We start from the raw sequence: 17,758 nt of genomic DNA, 5'->3' as shown, positions 1-17,758 counted from the left end.
CTTCTCCTTCTCCCTCTGTGATATCTCTCACTCACTCTCAAATAAAAATAAAATCTTTTTAAAAAACTAGAACATTCAGCATCTGAAGGGACATGTTATTACCTAGTGAGCTAAGAGTTCACTAGAAAACTAGAAAGAGATGCACAACCAAGAATAAATGAATTTTCTAAGCACATAATGATATCAGGAAGGATGAATTACAGAATTAGCTACAATGGACACACACCTCCGCCTGCCTCCCCCAAAATGCTAAGAACAACAAAAAATGTGGGTATTTGAACCCTCGGGTATTTAATTTTGTTCAGGGTTCACTGCTTGGGAGATGAGTGGCCATGAGTAAGCAAGAACCACTCAGCCCCTGGGCTTCAACTGAGGAATAACTATTTTTTTTTAATATTTATTTATTTGTTTATCTATCTATTTATTTATTTATGAGAGAGAGCCAGCACAAGCAGGGGGAACAGCAGAGGAAGAGGGAGAAGCGGACTCACCGCTAAGCAGGGAGCCCAATGCTGAGGGATCCCAGGACCCCGGGATCATGACCTGAGCTGAAGGCAGACGCTTAATGACTGAGCCCCCCAGGCGCCCCTGGCCATACCTTTTAAATTTCCTTTGTTGGCACCTCCTCATTCCTCATCTCCATAGCCTGTGAACATCAGAGCACCCCAGGGCTCAACCCTTGGTCCTCAAATTCTTTCTCCACACTCAATTGCTGGGTGATGTTGTCTGCTGTCAAGACTTTAAATACCATCCACTTTTTGTCCAACTACCCCTCATCATCTCCACTTGCATGCCTCATAGGCTCTCAAATATAACAAACTTAAAGGAAAAATTTTTGATCCCCCCCAAATCTCCTCCTCCCTTACTGTGCCCCATGTCACTAAAGGACTTCATTCTTCCAGGTTCTCATGCCAAACCTCCCCCAACGCCTTCTCATATCTACATCCAGTTCTTCAGCAAGTCTTGTCGCTTTTATCATTCAAATCTGTCTGGAATGTGACTACTTCTCACTATCCTCACTCACTCTCACCCAAGTCCAAGCCATCATCTGTTGGACCACTGGTCTCCCTCCTTCATTTTAGTCCTATATGCTCTCTACTCTCCACACAGTGAAGTGTATCTTTTTAAAACATGTCATGCCGGGATGCCTGGATGGCTTAGTTGGTTGGGTGCCTGACTCTCTTTTCAGCTCAGGTCATGACCTCAGTGTCATGAGATCAGGCCCCGCATGGGGCTCCATGCCCAGTGCAGAATCTGCTTGTCCCTCTCCCTCTGTTCCTCCCCCTGCTCGCTCTCTCTCAAATAAATAAATTATATCTAAAAAAACAAATGTCATATCATTTTCACTCCACTGCTCAAAACCCTCCAAAGCCTTTTTTTTAAAGATGTTACTTATTTATTTATTGCCAGAAAGAGAGAGAGAGCAGCAGCAGAGGGAGAGGGAGAAGCAGGCTCCCCGCTGAGCAGGGAGCCTGACGGGAGCTCGATCCCAGGACCCTGGGATCATCACCTGAGCCGAAGACAGGCGCCCAACTGACTGAGCCACCCAGACACCCCCCCCCCAAAGGCTTTACATCTCATCCAGAACAGAGTCCAAAGTTCTTACTTTATCCCACCTACCTAAGCTTCTTGCTTTCTCAGATACATCAAACACATTCATATTGAAACTTTACACTGCTATTCCCTCCTCCTGGAATGCGTTTCCCTCCCATAGCCACATAACTCGCCCACTTTTTTCAAGGCACTGTTCAAATGTTACCTCATCAGAGAAGCCTTCCCTCCACGGCTACAAAGAAAAGCCTTGTTACTACCTCTTTGCCTACTTAATTTTTCTGCTAGCCCTTATCACCAAGTGACCATCCATTTGATTTTTTATCTATAAACAAAGACATTGTGTTCTAGAGTAGGCCCTCACTATTGGTGAATGAATGGAGTGAATTTATGGTGCCTCTTCTTTGGGCCAAGTGTAGTGCTAGGGCTAGGTACAGGAACAGATAATTAGGCTGGAAATTAGTGGTGAAGAGGTTTCTTAATCCTAGGTAGATGAGGCTATAGCAACTGACAATAAACTACTTTGAATCAGTTAAAATCTCCAGGCCCAACGTTGGGAATTGTTGAAGCTAACTGATGGATACATGGGGGCTCATCATACTATTCTATATGTTTGAAATTTTTTAAAGGTTTTATTTATTTACTTATTTATTTAGGAACGAGTACAAACGGGAACAGGGGGAGAGGGAGAGGGAGAAACAGACTCCCCGCTGAGCAGGGAGCCCAGTGCAGGGCTCCATCCCAGGACCCCTGGATCACCACCTGAGCAGACACTTAACCGATTGAGCCACCCAGGCGCCCTATGTTGGAAATTTTCTATAATAGAGTTTTCCTTCTTTAAAAATCTTCAGATAAATTACAGCTCAGAATCTTATATTTAGAAATAGCTCAACTTCTAGGGGCTCTTTTAGAGGCAGTTGTGGGGACTGGAAGAATTCATGCCAATTCCAGATTGTAGTTTATGAGCGCTTTGAATGGACAGTTGTAATCATTGGCAACCAGCACAGGCTAAGTTGGAGTATACCAAACTAACCTCATTTTGTTTTAACTTAAGGGTTAAGGATCTGGTTCACCAGGGGAATGTAGTAGACAATATCCCTGGATTTCAGCAACATTTTTGGTGGTATTTTATGATATTCATTTGAGAGGCTCACAGTGGGATGGAACGGCCTGCTTTGTTTTATATCAGTTTAAGGAAGAGCTTCATCCTAGAAATAATAGACTGGGTATTTTGAACTCTCACTCTGTCCCTTTCTAGCTGTTGTATTTGGTCACTACTTCACCTCTCTGAGCCTTAATTTCTTCATCAGTAAAAGTAATATTTACCTCCAAGGTTGTTGGGATGAAAAATAAGAACTTATACTAATAGTACCTTAACACAGTACTTGCCACATTCCATTCTTCATCTTGCAGATGAAGAGGAGGGTGAAATAACAGGAAATAGCTCATATCAAGGGCTGTAACAGTCTGCTTTTTAGGCAGACCTATGCAGGCCTGTAAATCCACTATTAAGGTCAGGGGCGGAGGCCCCTGAGTAGCTCAGTGGGTTGAGCATCTGCCTTTGGCTCAGGTCATGATCCTGGGGTCCTGGGATCAGCCCCGCAACATCACACTCCCTGCTCAACGGGGAGTCTGTTTGTCCCTCTCCCTCTGACTCTCCCCCTTACTCATGGTCTCGCTCACTCTCTCTCTTTCAAAGGAATAAATAAAAAAGCTAAAAAGAAGGAGGAGGAGGAGGTCAGGGGCAAATTGCTTGGAAAATCTGAAACAAAAGCCTGTGTTCTACCATGAGCCTAAGGGAGGACAACTCCAAGAATGGAGATTGCTCATGACACCCCCCAAAGAGAAACTCTACCTATCACAGATCTTCAGCCAGAGTCAGTACTTTATGAAATCCTTTACTGATCTTGCTGCCACTGAAAGTGTTCAAGCAGAGTTGGGAGCTATAGAAAAGGCAATTTCCTACAATGGAGGAAGTCCGAACCGTAAAGATTTTGGATGTCTTTTCCCAATTCTAATGTTCCAAATCTCTGTGATGGATGAGCAAGACCTGAGTCTCTCAGATGAACCCCTCATTTACCGTCCCTGGCGCAGGGCTCCGGAGCTCAGGTCTGGAAGTCTGGCCCCCTGTGACCCTGCCATTTACAGAATAAGTTTCAGGTTCAGATGGTCTCTTCCAGGGGAGACTGAGTAAAGGAGACTGAACATGAGAGGATTACGGAGTCTCCTTGCGGCTCCAGAGAGGCCACCAGATGGCGCCGGGGACCAACTGCAAGATCAACTTCCTTCCTCTTCCCCCAACTCTTCCCGGCAGCGGGGCCCCGCTCCGGGCGGGGGACCCGAGGGCTGGGGCCCGCCAGCTTCCCACTGGGGTTCCCCGGCTTCAGAAGTGGCCAAGAGGCGCACCATAAGCCGAGTAGCAGCAGGGACTGCCAGCTGTCTGGGGTAGGCAGGGTGGTGAAGAGACTGGAGCCGGCGCCCTTGGCCGGGCGATGGCGCTCAGTCAGAATCCAGCCTCGGGCAGATCCCTCTGCCAGAGCTCGAGCTTTAGCTGACCGTCACCCTACCTCCCCGCTCCCCTGCTTGAGCTAATATTTCCCCTCTAGGGGGCGCGCCCGAGTCGCTCCGGATTGGCTGCACGAGTCCGGAGTTAAACTTTCAGCCAATAAAAAAGGTCACGGGGCGTGACGCACGGAAACGTCACGGGAATTCCCCCCTCCCGGGGGTGGAAAAGGGGCTTTCCCAGCTTGGAGCCCTGGTGGCTGCGGAGAGGTGTCGGGACCCGTCCGAGGTGGGTCGGGTCGGGAGAGAAGCCGGAACCGGAGCCGCCGCCGCGGTGAGTGGCCGGGTTCAGACCCCTCAGTGGCCGGGACACGGGGAAGGGCGGAAGGAGGGCCCTTAACTGACCGAGTCCCAGGGCTGGAGAGCGGCATATGCACGCACATACACAGAGCACGCGCAGGAACAAGACATACGGATACCCACCGACGTCCTTGGACAACAAAACAAAACAAAACACAAACAAAAAAACCGCGCGGACCCATACGTGCACCTACGCAAAGCTAGCGATCGCACAGCGCTGTCCATATACCCAGACTCTCACACATGTACGCGCAAACATGCTCACCCGTGCACAGGTGCCTGGACCCATACCTTTCACGCACAAACTCAGATCTGTTCACCTGTACCCTTATATATCAAGACATGCTCAGACGCGTCCACACTGAGTTTAAGGACGCTCACCTGTACACAGCCTTGCTCACTGGCACACGCATATTGACACCATACATACACAACATTCACGCACACACTCTATACCTCTAATAGAAACACACACTAGAGACACACACGGCTATGGGACTGGGGCAGGGGACGTGGGCACCCAGAGCAGGGGCGGTGTGGGAACTGTTGAGATGTTTCGGGGAGAGGGAACAGAAGAGTCCATCCCAAGGAGACACTCTTCTTTCCCCCGCCCCACGGCCCCAGAGTCCGTTCTCGGGGTAGAACCCCGGGGCCCCCCACTGGGAAGAGCCCCCGCCTACAGGCCTTCGGAAAGGAGGCCTTCCTACAGTAGGAATGTCCCCCCAAAAGCCCCCGGGTGAATCAGCCGTGGCCTCCCTCGGGGTAGAAAATCCCAAGGTTGCTCCAGGACGGGGGAGGGGAAGGGGGCGGGAGGCGGGCCTGAAAGCGTCCGGCAGGTTTGAAAGACCCTCCAGTCCTCGGCGCCTGCCTTGGTGTGTGGAAGGGGGCCCAATCACCAGGGGCGCTTCCCTGGGTCTGGTTGCCCCTCTGCCCGCAGAGAGGCTGCAAGGAGCTCAGAGGCCAGCAACCACCTCGCGCCCCTCCCGCCGCGGGGGCGTGGCCAGTGGCGTCATTTCCAGGCCCGCCCCCTCCGGCCCCGCCTCCCCCTGGTATTTTCGGGACTTTCCTAAGCTGTTCTAACTTTCCTGCCGCTTCCCCGGCCCAGCCCAGCCCAGCTCCGGATCTCGCTCTCCACCGGATCTCGCCCGCCACACCCGGACGGGTGGCTGGAGGAGATCAGACCCTCCCCCAAATCTGGGTCCCCCTCGCCCCCCCACTCCTGTCCTGATCTGTTTCTCCCCACCCCCCACCTAAGGCGGGCGCCTGAAACTCTGGGAAACAGAACCCGGCCGGAGCCACCAGACACAGCCGGGCCTAGCCCAGAGACATGGAAAGTTGCTACGACCCAGTGAGTCACGCCTCCTGGCTCTAAAGCCGGGCCGGCTGCCCCCACGTCTGTCTCTGTCTGTCTGCCTGTCTGTCGGAGTCCCCTCTGCTCCCCTACACCTGTAATGCTCTCTGATTATCTCAACCTGCCGGGCAATCTGTCTGCCTGTCTGCAAACTTCTTCCAATAGGAGCTTTTTTACGGGCCTGAGGAGGAAAGGGAGTGGTTACTCAGGGCTGGGAAGTGGAGGGCTGTGGGGTGGCTCAGAATCAGTTGCCACCCCAGTCTGTCTCCAAACCAGGCTCTGGATGGCATGATTGAATATGATGACTTCAAATTCGACCCATCCATTGTGGAGCCCAAGGAGCCAGCCCCGGAGACAGGTAAGTTCCTTACCTTTCCTTGTCTTAGAGAGGGGCGAGGGAGGAGCGTGTGCCCTCTGCCTTGGGGAGATGGGCTTAGAAATCCTGGCTCAGCAAGGCCCCTCTGTCCCCAGCTGATGGCCCTTACCTGGTGATAGTGGAACAGCCTAAGCAGGTGAGCAAACGGAAGGGGTGGTGTGGGATGACTTCAGCTTTGGGGACAAGTGGGGGAGTTGTAGCCGGGTGGCCATGGGGAGGGTCACTGATCACAGAGGCCACTTGAGGTTGGAATGGTTGGCTGCTGCTAATCACGGTGGTGTGGCTCGGGAGATACTGCCAGTTATTATGGTCACTGCTGGTGGGGGAGTGGGGCTGGCTTAGGAGGGAGGGGGGTCTCTCCTGGTCACAATGTCAATCTGCCCTGGGACGTTCAGCGAGGCTTCCGATTTCGATATGGCTGCGAAGGCCCCTCCCATGGAGGATTGCCGGGTGCCTCCAGTGAGAAGGGCCGGAAGACTTACCCCACAGTCAAGGTGAGTCAGGATGGTGCCGGAGGGTGGGCTAATGGACAGTGTGTTCAGGGGCATTACTGACAGTCCTCACCCCTCCCAGATCTGTAACTACGAGGGACCAGCCAAGATCGAGGTGGACCTGGTAACGCACAGTGACCCGCCTCGTGCTCATGCCCACAGCCTGGTGGGCAAGCAGTGCTCGGAGCTGGGGGTCTGCGCCGTGTCTGTGGGGCCCAAGGACATGACTGCCCAGTAGGTGCCCCCTCGTTGCCTGCCAGTCCTAGGTCCCAGCCCACTTCTATGAGCTTAGTATCTGACCAAGGGGTGAGACTGGTTGGGCCTAGAACCCAAGGCCCCAAGTAAAAACCAGGAAAGCTTCCTGGAGGAAGTAGGGCTGAGCTGAGCCCTGGCCGCGGGGAGAGTGCCTCAGGAGGAGAGAACTGCCTGCAAAGCCTCTGACTCCCCCTCCCCCACCCAGATTTAACAACCTGGGCGTTCTGCATGTTACCAAGAAGAACATGATGGAGATTATGATACAAAAACTTCAAAGGCAGCGACTCCGCTCCAGGCCCCAGGGCCTTACTGGTATGGAGGGAGGAGGGGTCATGGGAGGTGACCATGGAAGGAGTAGAGAAGGAGGAGGAGTGCAGGGCTCACATGTATGTCCACCACTCAGAGGCTGAGCGGCGGGAGCTGGAGCAGGAAGCCAAGGAGCTGAAGAAGGTGATGGACCTGAGCATTGTGCGGCTGCGCTTTTCTGCCTTCCTTCGAGCCAGCGATGGCTCCTTCTCCCTGCCCCTGAAGCCAGTTATTTCCCAGCCCATCCATGACAGCAGTGAGTATCCTGATCATCTGGGGTGCCAGGCCTAGGTGCCAGAGGGGACATGGGGGGCAATCTCAAGCTGTGGAGTTAGACAGGCCTGGGTTTGAACTTGACCCACCACATATGAGCTGAGTGATCTACAGCAAGTCATTTTCCAAGTACAGCTTCCATGTTGGGTAAATGAAGATACTAGCAGTTCCTGTACTTCTTGTGTTTGTTCAAAGAATAATACAAAGCACCTGGCTCCATAAATGGGGCCGTAGCTATTATGTCATCTCAAGTAATTGATATCCCCCCACCCCACAGAGTCTCCTGGGGCCTCGAACCTGAAGATTTCTCGAATGGACAAGACAGCTGGCTCAGTGCGGGGTGGAGATGAAGTTTATCTGCTTTGTGACAAGGTGCAGAAAGGTGAGGCTGAAGCCCAGGCTGGGAGCTAGGGACACTGGGTATCAAGATGGGGAGCCAGGGCAGCTCTAGGACAAAAGGCCCTGGAGATTGTACTAGGAGCTGTGGCCAACTTCAATTTTCCCTATAGATGACATCGAGGTTCGGTTCTATGAGGATGATGAGAATGGATGGCAGGCCTTTGGGGATTTCTCTCCCACAGATGTTCATAAACAGGTACCCTAGGGCTAGGGCCAGGGCCAGGGCTGGGGGGCTGAACTAGGCCAAGGCCTCAATAACACCTTATGTCCTCCAACCCGCTGCCAGTATGCTATTGTGTTCCGGACACCTCCCTATCACAAGATGAAGATTGAGCGTCCTGTAACCGTGTTCCTGCAACTGAAACGCAAGCGTGGCGGGGATGTGTCGGACTCCAAACAGTTCACCTATTACCCTCTGGTGGAAGGTGGAGCTGGGCTGAAGTGGGGGGAGGGGGGAAACCCTGGGCTGGAGTGTCTCAGAAGTAGATCAGGGGACCCATGAGTCAAGTCAGGAGTGGGGAAGGTCCCAGGAAGAGGTGGTCCTAGGAGACAGCCTGAGGGCTTTTGGAGGGAGGGCCATGACCAAACTCAGGACAGAGCTCTTCAGGCGTGGTGCATAAGTTGGGGTTTTAACATCTCATTTCCCTCTGGCCCCAGACAAGGAGGAGGTGCAGCGGAAACGGAGGAAAGCCTTGCCCACCTTCTCCCAGCCCTTCGGGGGTGGCTCCCACATGGGTGGAGGCTCTGGGGGCTCGGCTGGGGGTTATGGAGGAGCTGGAGGAGGAGGTGAGGGGCCGCTGGTGGCGGGAAGGGGGATGGAGGAGGGAGGGGTAAGGAGGAGAGAAGCTGGGGTGGGGGAAGAGATCTGGAAGAGTCCTGGCTGGTGCCTCCTACCCACAGCCCGGCCTGTATCCGCAGGTGGCAGCCTCGGCTTTTTCTCCTCCTCCTTGGCCTACAGTCCCTACCCGTCGGGCTCGGCCCCGATGGGCTGCTACCCCGGAGGCGGGGGCGGGGCGCAGATGGCCGCCGGGGCTCCCGGCGTGGATGCCGGGGAGGAAGCGGCGGAGCCGGGCACGTCCCCCCTGACCCCCCAGCGCGAACCGCAGGCCCCCGACCTGCTGCAGCGAGGTACAGCCTCTTGAATCCGGGCGGTCGGGATGCTGCGGGTGGGGACCGAACCTGCGCCCACGCCCCTGTCGCCCCCAGCCCGGGAGTACAATGCGCGCCTGTTCGGCCTGGCGCAGCGCAGCGCCCGAGCCCTGCTCGACTACGGCGTCACGGCGGACGCGCGCGCGCTGTTGGCGGGACAGCGCCACCTGCTGACGGCTCAGGACGAGAACGGAGACACGTAGGTGGGCGCGAGGGCGGGCGGGAGACCCGGGCTCCCAGGCCAGTCAGGGACTTGGAGTGCCAAGGAAGGTCGTGGGGTGCGGGGCGGGGAAGGGACTTGCAAAGAGCCAGGGCTGTGGAGGCGGACAGACCCGGTTCCGAGTCCGGCCTCACTATGTACTAGCTGTGCTCAAGGTACTTGATCTCTCCCCGTTTTAGTTCTGTTGGTTGTTGAGAGCACAATGATAGTACTTACATACTGCACAAGGTGCTCGGGAGGATTAAGTTCAGGTGCAGCGATGCCCTTGGAGACGGCTGGGCTCCACAAGCCCCAGTGAGGGGGATCCTGGAGGCGGTGGGATTTTGCGGGTAGAGGATGCCCTGAGTGGCTGGCTGGGCTTGCTGGGCCACATTCTCACTCACATCCCTCAGGCCGCTGCACCTAGCCATCATCCATGGGCAGACCAGTGTCATCGAGCAAATAGCCCATGTCATCTACCATGCCCGGCACCTCGGTGTTGTCAACCTCACCAACCACCTGCACCAGGTGAGGGGCACCTACGGGTGAGGGGGCAGGAGTTGGAAGGCAGGTGGGCCAAGGCCAGGGGGGAACCGGGCTCATCCTGCCTGTGTCTCCAGACGCCACTGCACCTGGCAGTGATCACCGGGCAGAAGAGCGTGGTGAGCTTCCTGCTGCAGGTGGGTGCAGACCCGGCACTGCTGGATCGGCACGGAGACTCCGCGGTGCACCTGGCTCTCCGGGCAGGTGCCGGTGCCCCCGACCTGCTGCGTGCCCTGCTGCGCAGTGGGGTTCCCGCCATGCCCCAGCTGTTGCACATGCCGGACTTTGAGGGTGAGTTCGTCACCTCATCTGGACCAGGGGGCAAAGGTGGGAACCAGGGAGGGCACCTGGTGAGTGTTCACACCTGGTGTGAACATGAGGTATTGAAGTCAGCTGGTCAGGGGGCCACGTTGGGGTTGCAGCTGTAGGCTGAGTGCCTGTGTCCCTAGGCCTGTACCCAATACACCTGGCGGTCCGTGCCCGAAGCCCCGAGTGCCTGGATTTGTTGGTGGACAGTGGGGCTGAAGTGGAGGCTGCAGAGCGACAAGGGGGCCGAACAGCCCTGCATCTAGCCACGGAGATGGAGGAGCTGGGGTTGGTCACACACCTGGTCACCAAGGTGGGACTGAGGATTGCTGAGGGGGTGGTGCCAAGGGTTGTGGAACCAAGGACGGTGAAGATGCAGGGAGCAGGGGCAACCAGTCACTGGGTGCTGTGATCAACTGCTCCCTTGCACCCCACAGCTCCGTGCCAACGTGAATGCCCGCACCTTTGCGGGAAACACACCCCTACACCTGGCAGCTGGACTGGGATCCCCCACCCTGACCCGGCTCCTTCTAAAGGCTGGTGAGCCTCATCCTTGGGGCATATGAACAGTGCTGGGGGAGGAAAAGGGGTGCCTCCCAGTCCTCCCCACACCACGTGGTTTCCCATTGTACCTCCTCATGCCTCCCTCCCTCCCCAGGTGCCGATATCCACGCAGAGAACGAGGAGCCCCTTTGCCCACTGCCTTCGCCCCCCACCTCTGGTAGCGACTCAGATTCTGAGGGACCTGAGAGGGACACCCGAGGCAGCTTCCGGGGCCACACACCTCTTGACCTCACTCGCAGCACCAAGGTAAGGCGAGCCTGGAGCAAGAAGCACCAGGGAATGGCGGTACCTGGGTTTATGGCTGGGGCCCAGAGGAGCTGGCACCTGGGCTTGAGAACTGGGGTGGGAGGTCATCAAACAGAGGCTGTCTCCCCAGGTGAAGACCTTGCTGCTAAATGCTGCTCAGGACACCACAGCACCCCCCCTGACCCCGCCTAGCCCTGCAGGTGAGAGCTCTTCACCCACTGCCAGGCTGCAGACCCCTGCTCACAGAGCTCTCTTTAGAACTTCTGAAGGAGGGCTTCCTTGCTCCATCCCTGTTGCCACCCGCTGCCGCATCCATCAGATTCCCGTTGAGAGCAAGGTGCCTGCCTGGGTCCATCTCTGGGTGTAACAGACACATCTGCATGTGTGTCCCTGTCAGGGCCAGAGCCGCTGCTTGAGGATACAACCCTACAGAACCTGGAGCATCTGCTAGATGGGCCAGGAGCCCAGGGTAGCTGGGCAGAACTGGCAGAACGGCTGGGGCTACGCAGTCTGGTGGACACATACCGGAAGACCGCATCACCCAGCGGCAGCCTCCTGCGCAGTTACAAGGTCAGTGGGTCCCCATCCCCTGCTCCCTGCCTGGCTTCCTTCCCCTGTCTCCCATCTCAGGTGCTCCCTTGGCCCCAGGGCTCCTGGTCCCACCCTCCAGTCTCCTGCCTTTTCCTTCTCCCCAGCTGGCTGGTGGGGACTTGGCAGGCCTGCTGGACGCCCTGTCTGACATGGGCCTGGAGGAAGGAGTGAGGCTGCTGAGGGGCCCCGAGGCCCGAGACAAGCTGCCCAGCACAGGTAAAGGGGTCCTACCTGGAACGCAGATCCGGGCCTGGAGGGTGGGAGGCCTAGGACCCTGACTGTTTGCTACCGCCTTCCCTGTGCCCACTCGCCCCACAGAGGTGAAGGAGGACAGTGCGTACGGGAGCCAGTCGGTGGGACAGGAGGCAGAGAAGCTGGGCTCGGCCCCCGAGCCGCCAGGAGGGCTCTGCCATGGGCACCCCCAGCCTCAGGTGCACTGAACTGCTGCCCACCCACTAGCCCCTCCCTGGGCCCCTCTGTACAGCACCCCTGTCTATTCCAGTTCTTATTTAACACCCCATGCCCACCCCTCAGTTGGGGCAAATAAAGGATTCTCCTGGGAAGGGGGGGCATAGCCCCCTCCCTAACTTACGACAGCCCCTGATGTGACTCTTGTCCCCAGAACCAGCTGCCTACCCTGGCCCCAAGCCAGGTACTGGAGAGAGAAGGAGGCCCAGCCAGCAAGTCCAGAGCAGTTTTAATGGGAGTGGAGGCTGTACAAAGGGCAGGGCCCACTGAAGGAGGGAGAGCAAGGCCATGCTGTCCCCGGACTGTGTAGGGGGGGCCTAGGCATGGATACCCTTCCTCCACCCCTGGAAAGAAAGAGGGTGAGCCTCAGGGAGGAAGGAGGGAAAACCAGCTCAGCCCCAACTCCTGGCCTCTATCTGAGCCAGGCCCCAGGATGGAGCGGGATTGCTGGTGTCAGGGTGGGGGTGGTCTCAGCAGAAAGCAGAAACGTCAGGCCTCCCCCACAAAAAAAAAAGCATCAAAAGTCCAAGGGGCCCTGGCCCCTCCCACTCCAGCCCCCCCCACCCCGTACGAAAAAGTGCAAAACATTATCACAAAATGGGGGTCTCAGAGGGGCCCCTAACCTAGGCTCCCGAGGCCCATACCCTAGCCCTGCCCTGCCCCGGACACCGCGTCCGGCGCGGTCGGGCCCTGGGCCGAGGGGCCCTCATGGGTGGCCCGAGGCCGGCCCGGGCTCAGGCAGGGCTACATCATGCAGGTGCCCAGTGGGCGCCAACCCCCCCCACGCGCCTACCCTCAACTCAGAGCTTCCACCGCCCACTGCTTGCCCCTGTGCGAGGCTCTGAGCCATGACCCTGAGCCTGGGGCTGGCTGGAGGGGTTGGCCTGCAGGGAGGGACTGGAGTGAGGGGCGGGGAGTCCATCCTCCGTGCTCCCGGCCTGGGCCAGCGCTGCCTCTACCGCTTCCAGCTCCTCACTGCCTGCCTTCAGCTTGACCCGAAGCAGTGCTGCGTACGTGCCGTAGCGGGATTTCTGAGGCAGAGGGGTGGGGGCTATGAGCCTGCTCTCCTCCCTCTGCCCATCTCACCCCCATCTGGAGAAAAAAGCTAGGAGACAGCAGGTTCTTGCCCACTCAAAGCCCCCATGATGACATGGTCCCCCGGTAAGTTGGTGACCCTCTGTGGGCGCTCTTGAGGCTGCAAATTGTAACAGCTAATACTTCCTGAGCCGGGACTAGAGTTGGGAAAAGTGAGCACTTGACAGACCTCATCTCACTTCAGTACCCTGCTGGGTACAGCACGTCATCCCCGGCCCACAGAAGAGGAAACAGGCTCAGAGGGGTTAAGCAACCTGCCCATGGTCACCCAGCTGGTCCTATGCTCCTAGAGCCCATGCCCTTAACCTCTAGCCTGAGTCTGTATGTGGGAACAGAGAGGTCCCACTGATGGAGAAAGGAGCCACAGAGGTGCCAGGGCAGGGAGGTTCACCTCAAACTCCAGATAGGCCTCCTTCTGCCGCTGCTCCTCAGCCTCCTTGCCCCGGGCCTTCCTGCCCAGTTGCGAAGCCCGGTGCTCTCGCAATTCACTTGCCATGGCCTTCAGCTTGGCCTCATGGGTCCGCACCTGCTCCTCCTAGAGGCCAAGGGGAGTGTAGTCAGGGTCACTCTAGTACATATAGTGCCTTTGTGCATGTTTTTTAAAAAGCTGCCCCATCCTATGGATGAGCAAAGCACCGTGTCTAGGTTAATGCCTTGGCAAGTGGAGTGGAGACCGGATTCCAGCCTTCACTCACCCCCCATGGCCAGTGTCCTGGTGTGGTGGACATCTATGTAATCACCCACGGTAGCCCTGAGTGCAGTTGGGCTGGGCCTGCCCCACTCCATCTCACTGGCACCAGGTGGACAGAACTGAGGGTACCTGGGAGAGGCGGGTGGCAGCACTGGGCAACAGAGGGCGGCTGAACTTCCTCTGGGAGCTAACAGCAGCTGGGAAGGGGGGTGCAGAGAACATGGCAGCCACCACATTGATGCGAGTGATCCAGGACTGCATCTGCTCCAGGCTCCTGGGGAGACAACACGGCCACTTAGGACCTGGGCCCAGGATTCCTGTCCCGGGATGCCTGTCCTGGCTCAGGGTGTGGCCTGGGAAGAAATGAGGCAATCCAGGGACAAGGGAAGGGAGCAAGGTGGAAATGGGGCAAAGGAGTCCAGGATGGGCAGGAGGAGGTCACTCACGGGGCCTGAAAGAGGAAGACCCGCCAGTCTGCTGTGCGCAAGTAGAAGACATGGGGCCTCTTGCTGTAGTCGCTGGCGCGCGTGGCCAGTGCATGGTGGATGCTGATGGCATTCTTTAGCTCTGCCTCTGATAGGGCCTTCCCGGGCTGGTACTCCTCCTGCAGGGGTGCCCATCTTGTCCTGGCCATGGTCCCAGCCCGGCCTGGCCCAGCCCACCCACACTCCCCTGAGCCAGCTCAGCCCCAACCCCTTGGGCTGGCCCCGCACCTTCTGCAGGTAGAGGATCATGCCCTTGAGGATCCCGTGGAAGCTCTTCCAGCCCCGCTTGCCCCGAGGTGCTGGGGGGAAGGAAGACAGGTCAGGGGGCCTGAGACCGGCCCTCTCCCCTCCATCCCCCAGACCCTCCCCACCCAGCCACGTACTCTTCCTGCAGTCAGGGTCTGCGTGCACCTTTCGCACCAGGGCCCCATGCTTGTAGACTGCAGCCCCAGGCTCAGGAGTCAGGTCCAGGAAAGGGCTGGAGCCGCTGCCACTGCCCCCGCTGACCCTCTTGATGACCTTGGGGTTGGGGTCGGCCAACTCAGACAGAGAGCGTCTCAGCTCCTCCTCGTCTCTGCAGGTGTGATCACCTCAAAGGGGGCTGGCCTTGCAGCCACAACCCCCCCTCCATCCTAGCCTCTGCCCCCCCCCCAGGAAAGTGCCCCCTTGTCTGTGATGGGAGTGGGGGAACAGCCCCTCTCACAGGGTGTGGCTCCCCTCAACCCGAGGCTCCCCGGAGCCTTGTCTCCTTCCTTAGATCAGCTCTTCCCAGGGGTAGCTGTGCCCCTCGCTCAGATGAGGATTCCTCCAGGTAGCGTATCTTCTCACTTAGGTTAGAGCTCCTAAGGGTAGGGCCATGACTGTTCCTTCATCCCCATCCTTTTCTGTTTCTGCACATAGACACACCAACCCTCACCCCCTTTTCTACTAGGGCAAATGCACATCTGACTCAACGGTCTCAACCACACCCGGCAGCATGCTTTGCTCATAGTTTGTTGGGTAAATGGTGGCAGAAGTGGCTTCCTAGTGGTCGCCTAGTATCTCTTGGTCAGCAGGCCCTGCTAGATATCGAAAGAATCGGGTTGTACCTGGTCACTCTGTTGATCAAAAACCTGCAGTAGCTCCCTATTACCTCCCACAAAGAGCCCATGCTACCTCTCTGCCAATGCTGCCTCTTCCTCCTTCCACTCTCCAGCCAGCCAGGCCTGCCTCCTCTTGGTCTCCCACCCCACACTCATTTCAGCCACCACATATTTGCCTCGCAAATACCAACTTCCCTCTTCCCAAATGCTTCCCCTCCTTCAAGGCCTGCCCCAAGTCCCAATCTGCACCCCAGTCCTGAGCTCTGCCTCCTCTGAGGTCTTCTCTCCCGCAGACTGGGAGCTCCCAACCCAACTGATCCATGACTGGACTCAGCAGACACCAGCAAATATGAGTGATCTGTTGACTGTTTAGATGAGGCTCTCCCTGTCAGACTGGGGGCCCCAAGGCTAAAACTGGACCTCCTCCCTTAGTCTGGACTCCTCTAAGACTTATGCTGAGTCTCTTTCCACTGAGGCTGCCAAGAGTAGATAATGTGGTCCCTAGTTCTACAACACTCTGGATTCCCTAGGACCTGAGAGGGGGCTCTACCTCCAGGGAGTCCTGCTTTCCCACTTGGGTTGCCAAGGGACCTTCCCTTTTTGTTTCAGCACTCCTCCTCCCAGGCCCGCTGACAGTGGCCACCCACCCCAGCCTGGCTTGTCATAACAACCCAGCTGAAGAAAAGACACAGATCCCCAAGACCAGGCAGCCAGCTCCAAAGAAGGAAGTGAGGCGGCCTCACCCGCCTCCCCTGCCCCACAACCCAACCTGGACTCACAGGGCCTGCCTCAGCACTCTCAGCCTCTCCAGGCAGCCCCTTCCCCACACCCCAGCTCCCTCACCACACAGCCCCAGGACTCACATGGCCCACTGCAGCTTTTCATTCTTGATGGAGCTGTACAGGGCCTGGGAAGGGAGGAACAAATCGGGCAGGTATGGGTCACTCATGGAGGAAGCAAACCATGTATCCCAATGCCAGAGCCCAGAGCCCCCCCTCATAAGTCCGGCGAGGAGACAGCAGGGCGGGGGGTGGGGGGCGCTGGGTGTGATGACCAAGAACACAGGCCCTGAAACAGAGTGTTAGGACACAGTACTGTTTCACTTTTGCTGCAGGACTTCGGGCAAGTATCCGTGGGGAGAACAAATGTAGTAACAGGTGTGTAATGCAGAGCAGGCACTCAGCACAGGGCACCCAGGCATACAGTCGATGCACAGTAAATGGCAACTGCTCTTATTATCTTTGCTGTTGTTATTGTGAGGGGTATCCCGCCCAGATCCTGGGTGGGAGAAGCACAGCGCTGGAAGGAATAGAAAAGAGCATTCCAAGAAGCTCTCCTTTCCCCAATTGTGTGCCTTGGTCTATTTCCATAGGATAAACCCACACAGAACATAAGGGGAAACTGAGGCCCAGCAACAGGGATTCACCCCCGTCACCTCCCTCCCTGGCTTGGCTAGCAGAGAGCACATTCTTCATGGCTCCTAACCTCTGGGCAAGCTGAGCACTTCCCCCAGCCCAGACAGCCCCAGCAAGTCTAATGCCAGGATGGGTGAGCCCCCTGCCCACTGACATCCTTCACGTTACCAGGGAGTGAACACTAGTCTCAAAGGCAGAAATTTTAGCTTCCAAACCGTGCACACCCCAAGCTCCCTGTGAACTCCTGAACCAGTCACTTCCCCTCCGTACAGTTGTCATGGGGGACCTGTGGGGGCCTTGGGATGGTTGGGTAGAGAATGGGCTCCAAGAGTTGCAGAGGGGACCCCTTTTCTTGGGAGTGGCCTGCAGCATGGGTCCACAGCAGCACCTCCCACTGTGGGGGCGACTCCACCAGCCTGTCTGTGAGTGGGTGTGTCTCCAGCATGTGTGTGTTGGGCTAAGCGTGTGGCGTGTGATGCTGCCTGCGTGATCTGGGTGCAGTGGTGACGTCGGTGCCTTCTCCGTGATGGGACACAGCCCCCCACCCTACCACCAACATACCACAGTCACTGCCTCTCACTGCCCACTGTCACACTCAGCCACAAGGCTAGCCCAGCATCCCACATGTGCACATCCTGTCCAGGGGTGGGTACACCCCACAACCTCCACACCCTCCACAGCACAACCCAGCTTTATGCACACACAACCCTCCCAGCACACCCCCAGCCCAAGGCCGGCAGAGCCCGGACCCTAAACCCTCACTCTCCAACTCTGGGCCAGGAGGTTTGAAGTGGCCACCCAGATCCAACCTGTCTCCAGCCTTCCAGTTCACCCCCTGCCCCCTCGGAGGACCCCGTTTGGCCCACAACCCCGTCTTCCTTCCAAAGTCCTAAACCCTATCGGTGAGCCCCATGTCATGCTCCCAGCTAGAAGGCCCAAAGACCCTTTGGTTTGAGATGCCCACCTTAATCCGACCGTCTGTGCCCTTCCCCCTCCAGTCCATGCCCACTCCTGGCTACCCATGGGCTCTGTCCCTGCTGGGCTCGGAACCCCCCCCCCC

General features: G+C 57.1%; 2 protein-coding genes across 6 annotated transcripts in view; one reads left to right on the top strand and one right to left on the bottom strand.

Moving 5' to 3' along the window:
* The first annotated feature begins 4,251 nt into the window (after positions 1 to 4,251).
* NFKB2 (nuclear factor kappa B subunit 2) lies at positions 4,252 to 12,053 on the top strand. Of its 3 annotated transcripts, XM_025881128.2 has the most exons (23): positions 4,252 to 4,387; positions 5,669 to 5,761; positions 6,041 to 6,122; positions 6,236 to 6,276; positions 6,536 to 6,634; positions 6,714 to 6,865; positions 7,092 to 7,198; positions 7,290 to 7,448; positions 7,743 to 7,847; positions 7,975 to 8,060; positions 8,151 to 8,289; positions 8,522 to 8,650; positions 8,783 to 8,992; positions 9,071 to 9,212; positions 9,626 to 9,740; positions 9,833 to 10,046; positions 10,205 to 10,374; positions 10,499 to 10,601; positions 10,720 to 10,871; positions 11,002 to 11,071; positions 11,269 to 11,441; positions 11,567 to 11,678; positions 11,781 to 12,053. In XM_025881128.2, the coding sequence occupies exons 2-23, from the start codon at positions 5,741 to 5,743 to the stop codon at positions 11,900 to 11,902; spliced, it is 2,703 nt and encodes a 900-aa protein (XP_025736913.1). In that variant the 5' UTR covers positions 4,252 to 4,387; positions 5,669 to 5,740; the 3' UTR covers positions 11,903 to 12,053. The 3 variants fall into 3 exon arrangements, with proteins under 3 accessions (XP_025736913.1, XP_073760366.1, XP_073760367.1); XM_073904265.1 differs by lacking the exon at positions 8,522 to 8,650; XM_073904266.1 differs by lacking the exons at positions 4,252 to 4,387; positions 5,669 to 5,761; positions 6,536 to 6,634; positions 6,714 to 6,865 and having other exon boundaries at positions 6,035 to 6,122.
* Positions 12,054 to 12,147: 94 nt separating this feature from the next.
* The window catches only part of PSD (pleckstrin and Sec7 domain containing), a 17,198-nt gene continuing 11,587 nt past the window's right edge, over positions 12,148 to 17,758 (bottom strand). For 2 of the 3 annotated variants that reach the window (XM_073904264.1, XM_025881127.2), the window contains exons 11-17: positions 16,147 to 16,190; positions 14,585 to 14,775; positions 14,430 to 14,500; positions 14,163 to 14,320; positions 13,846 to 13,990; positions 13,417 to 13,560; positions 12,148 to 12,961 (exon numbers count right to left, since the gene is read on the bottom strand). In XM_073904264.1, coding sequence (XP_073760365.1) covers positions 12,731 to 12,961; positions 13,417 to 13,560; positions 13,846 to 13,990; positions 14,163 to 14,320; positions 14,430 to 14,500; positions 14,585 to 14,775; positions 16,147 to 16,190 — 984 coding nt within the window. In that variant the 3' untranslated portion in view covers positions 12,148 to 12,730. Of the gene's footprint in view, positions 12,962 to 13,416; positions 13,561 to 13,845; positions 13,991 to 14,162; positions 14,321 to 14,429; positions 14,501 to 14,584; positions 14,776 to 16,146; positions 16,191 to 17,758 lie in introns of those variants that run through there. The other variant, XR_012381675.1, reaches the window with a different exon arrangement.

Source organism: Callorhinus ursinus, unplaced genomic scaffold, assembly GCF_003265705.2.
Source record: "Callorhinus ursinus isolate GAN/ISIS: 27379988/994484 unplaced genomic scaffold, GSC_fseal_2.0 scaffold20, whole genome shotgun sequence".
In the NCBI taxonomy this organism is placed as follows: Eukaryota; Metazoa; Chordata; class Mammalia; order Carnivora; family Otariidae; genus Callorhinus; species Callorhinus ursinus.
The sequence above is the reverse complement of the archived record's forward strand: the minus strand, read 5'-3'. Positions and strand labels throughout refer to the sequence as shown.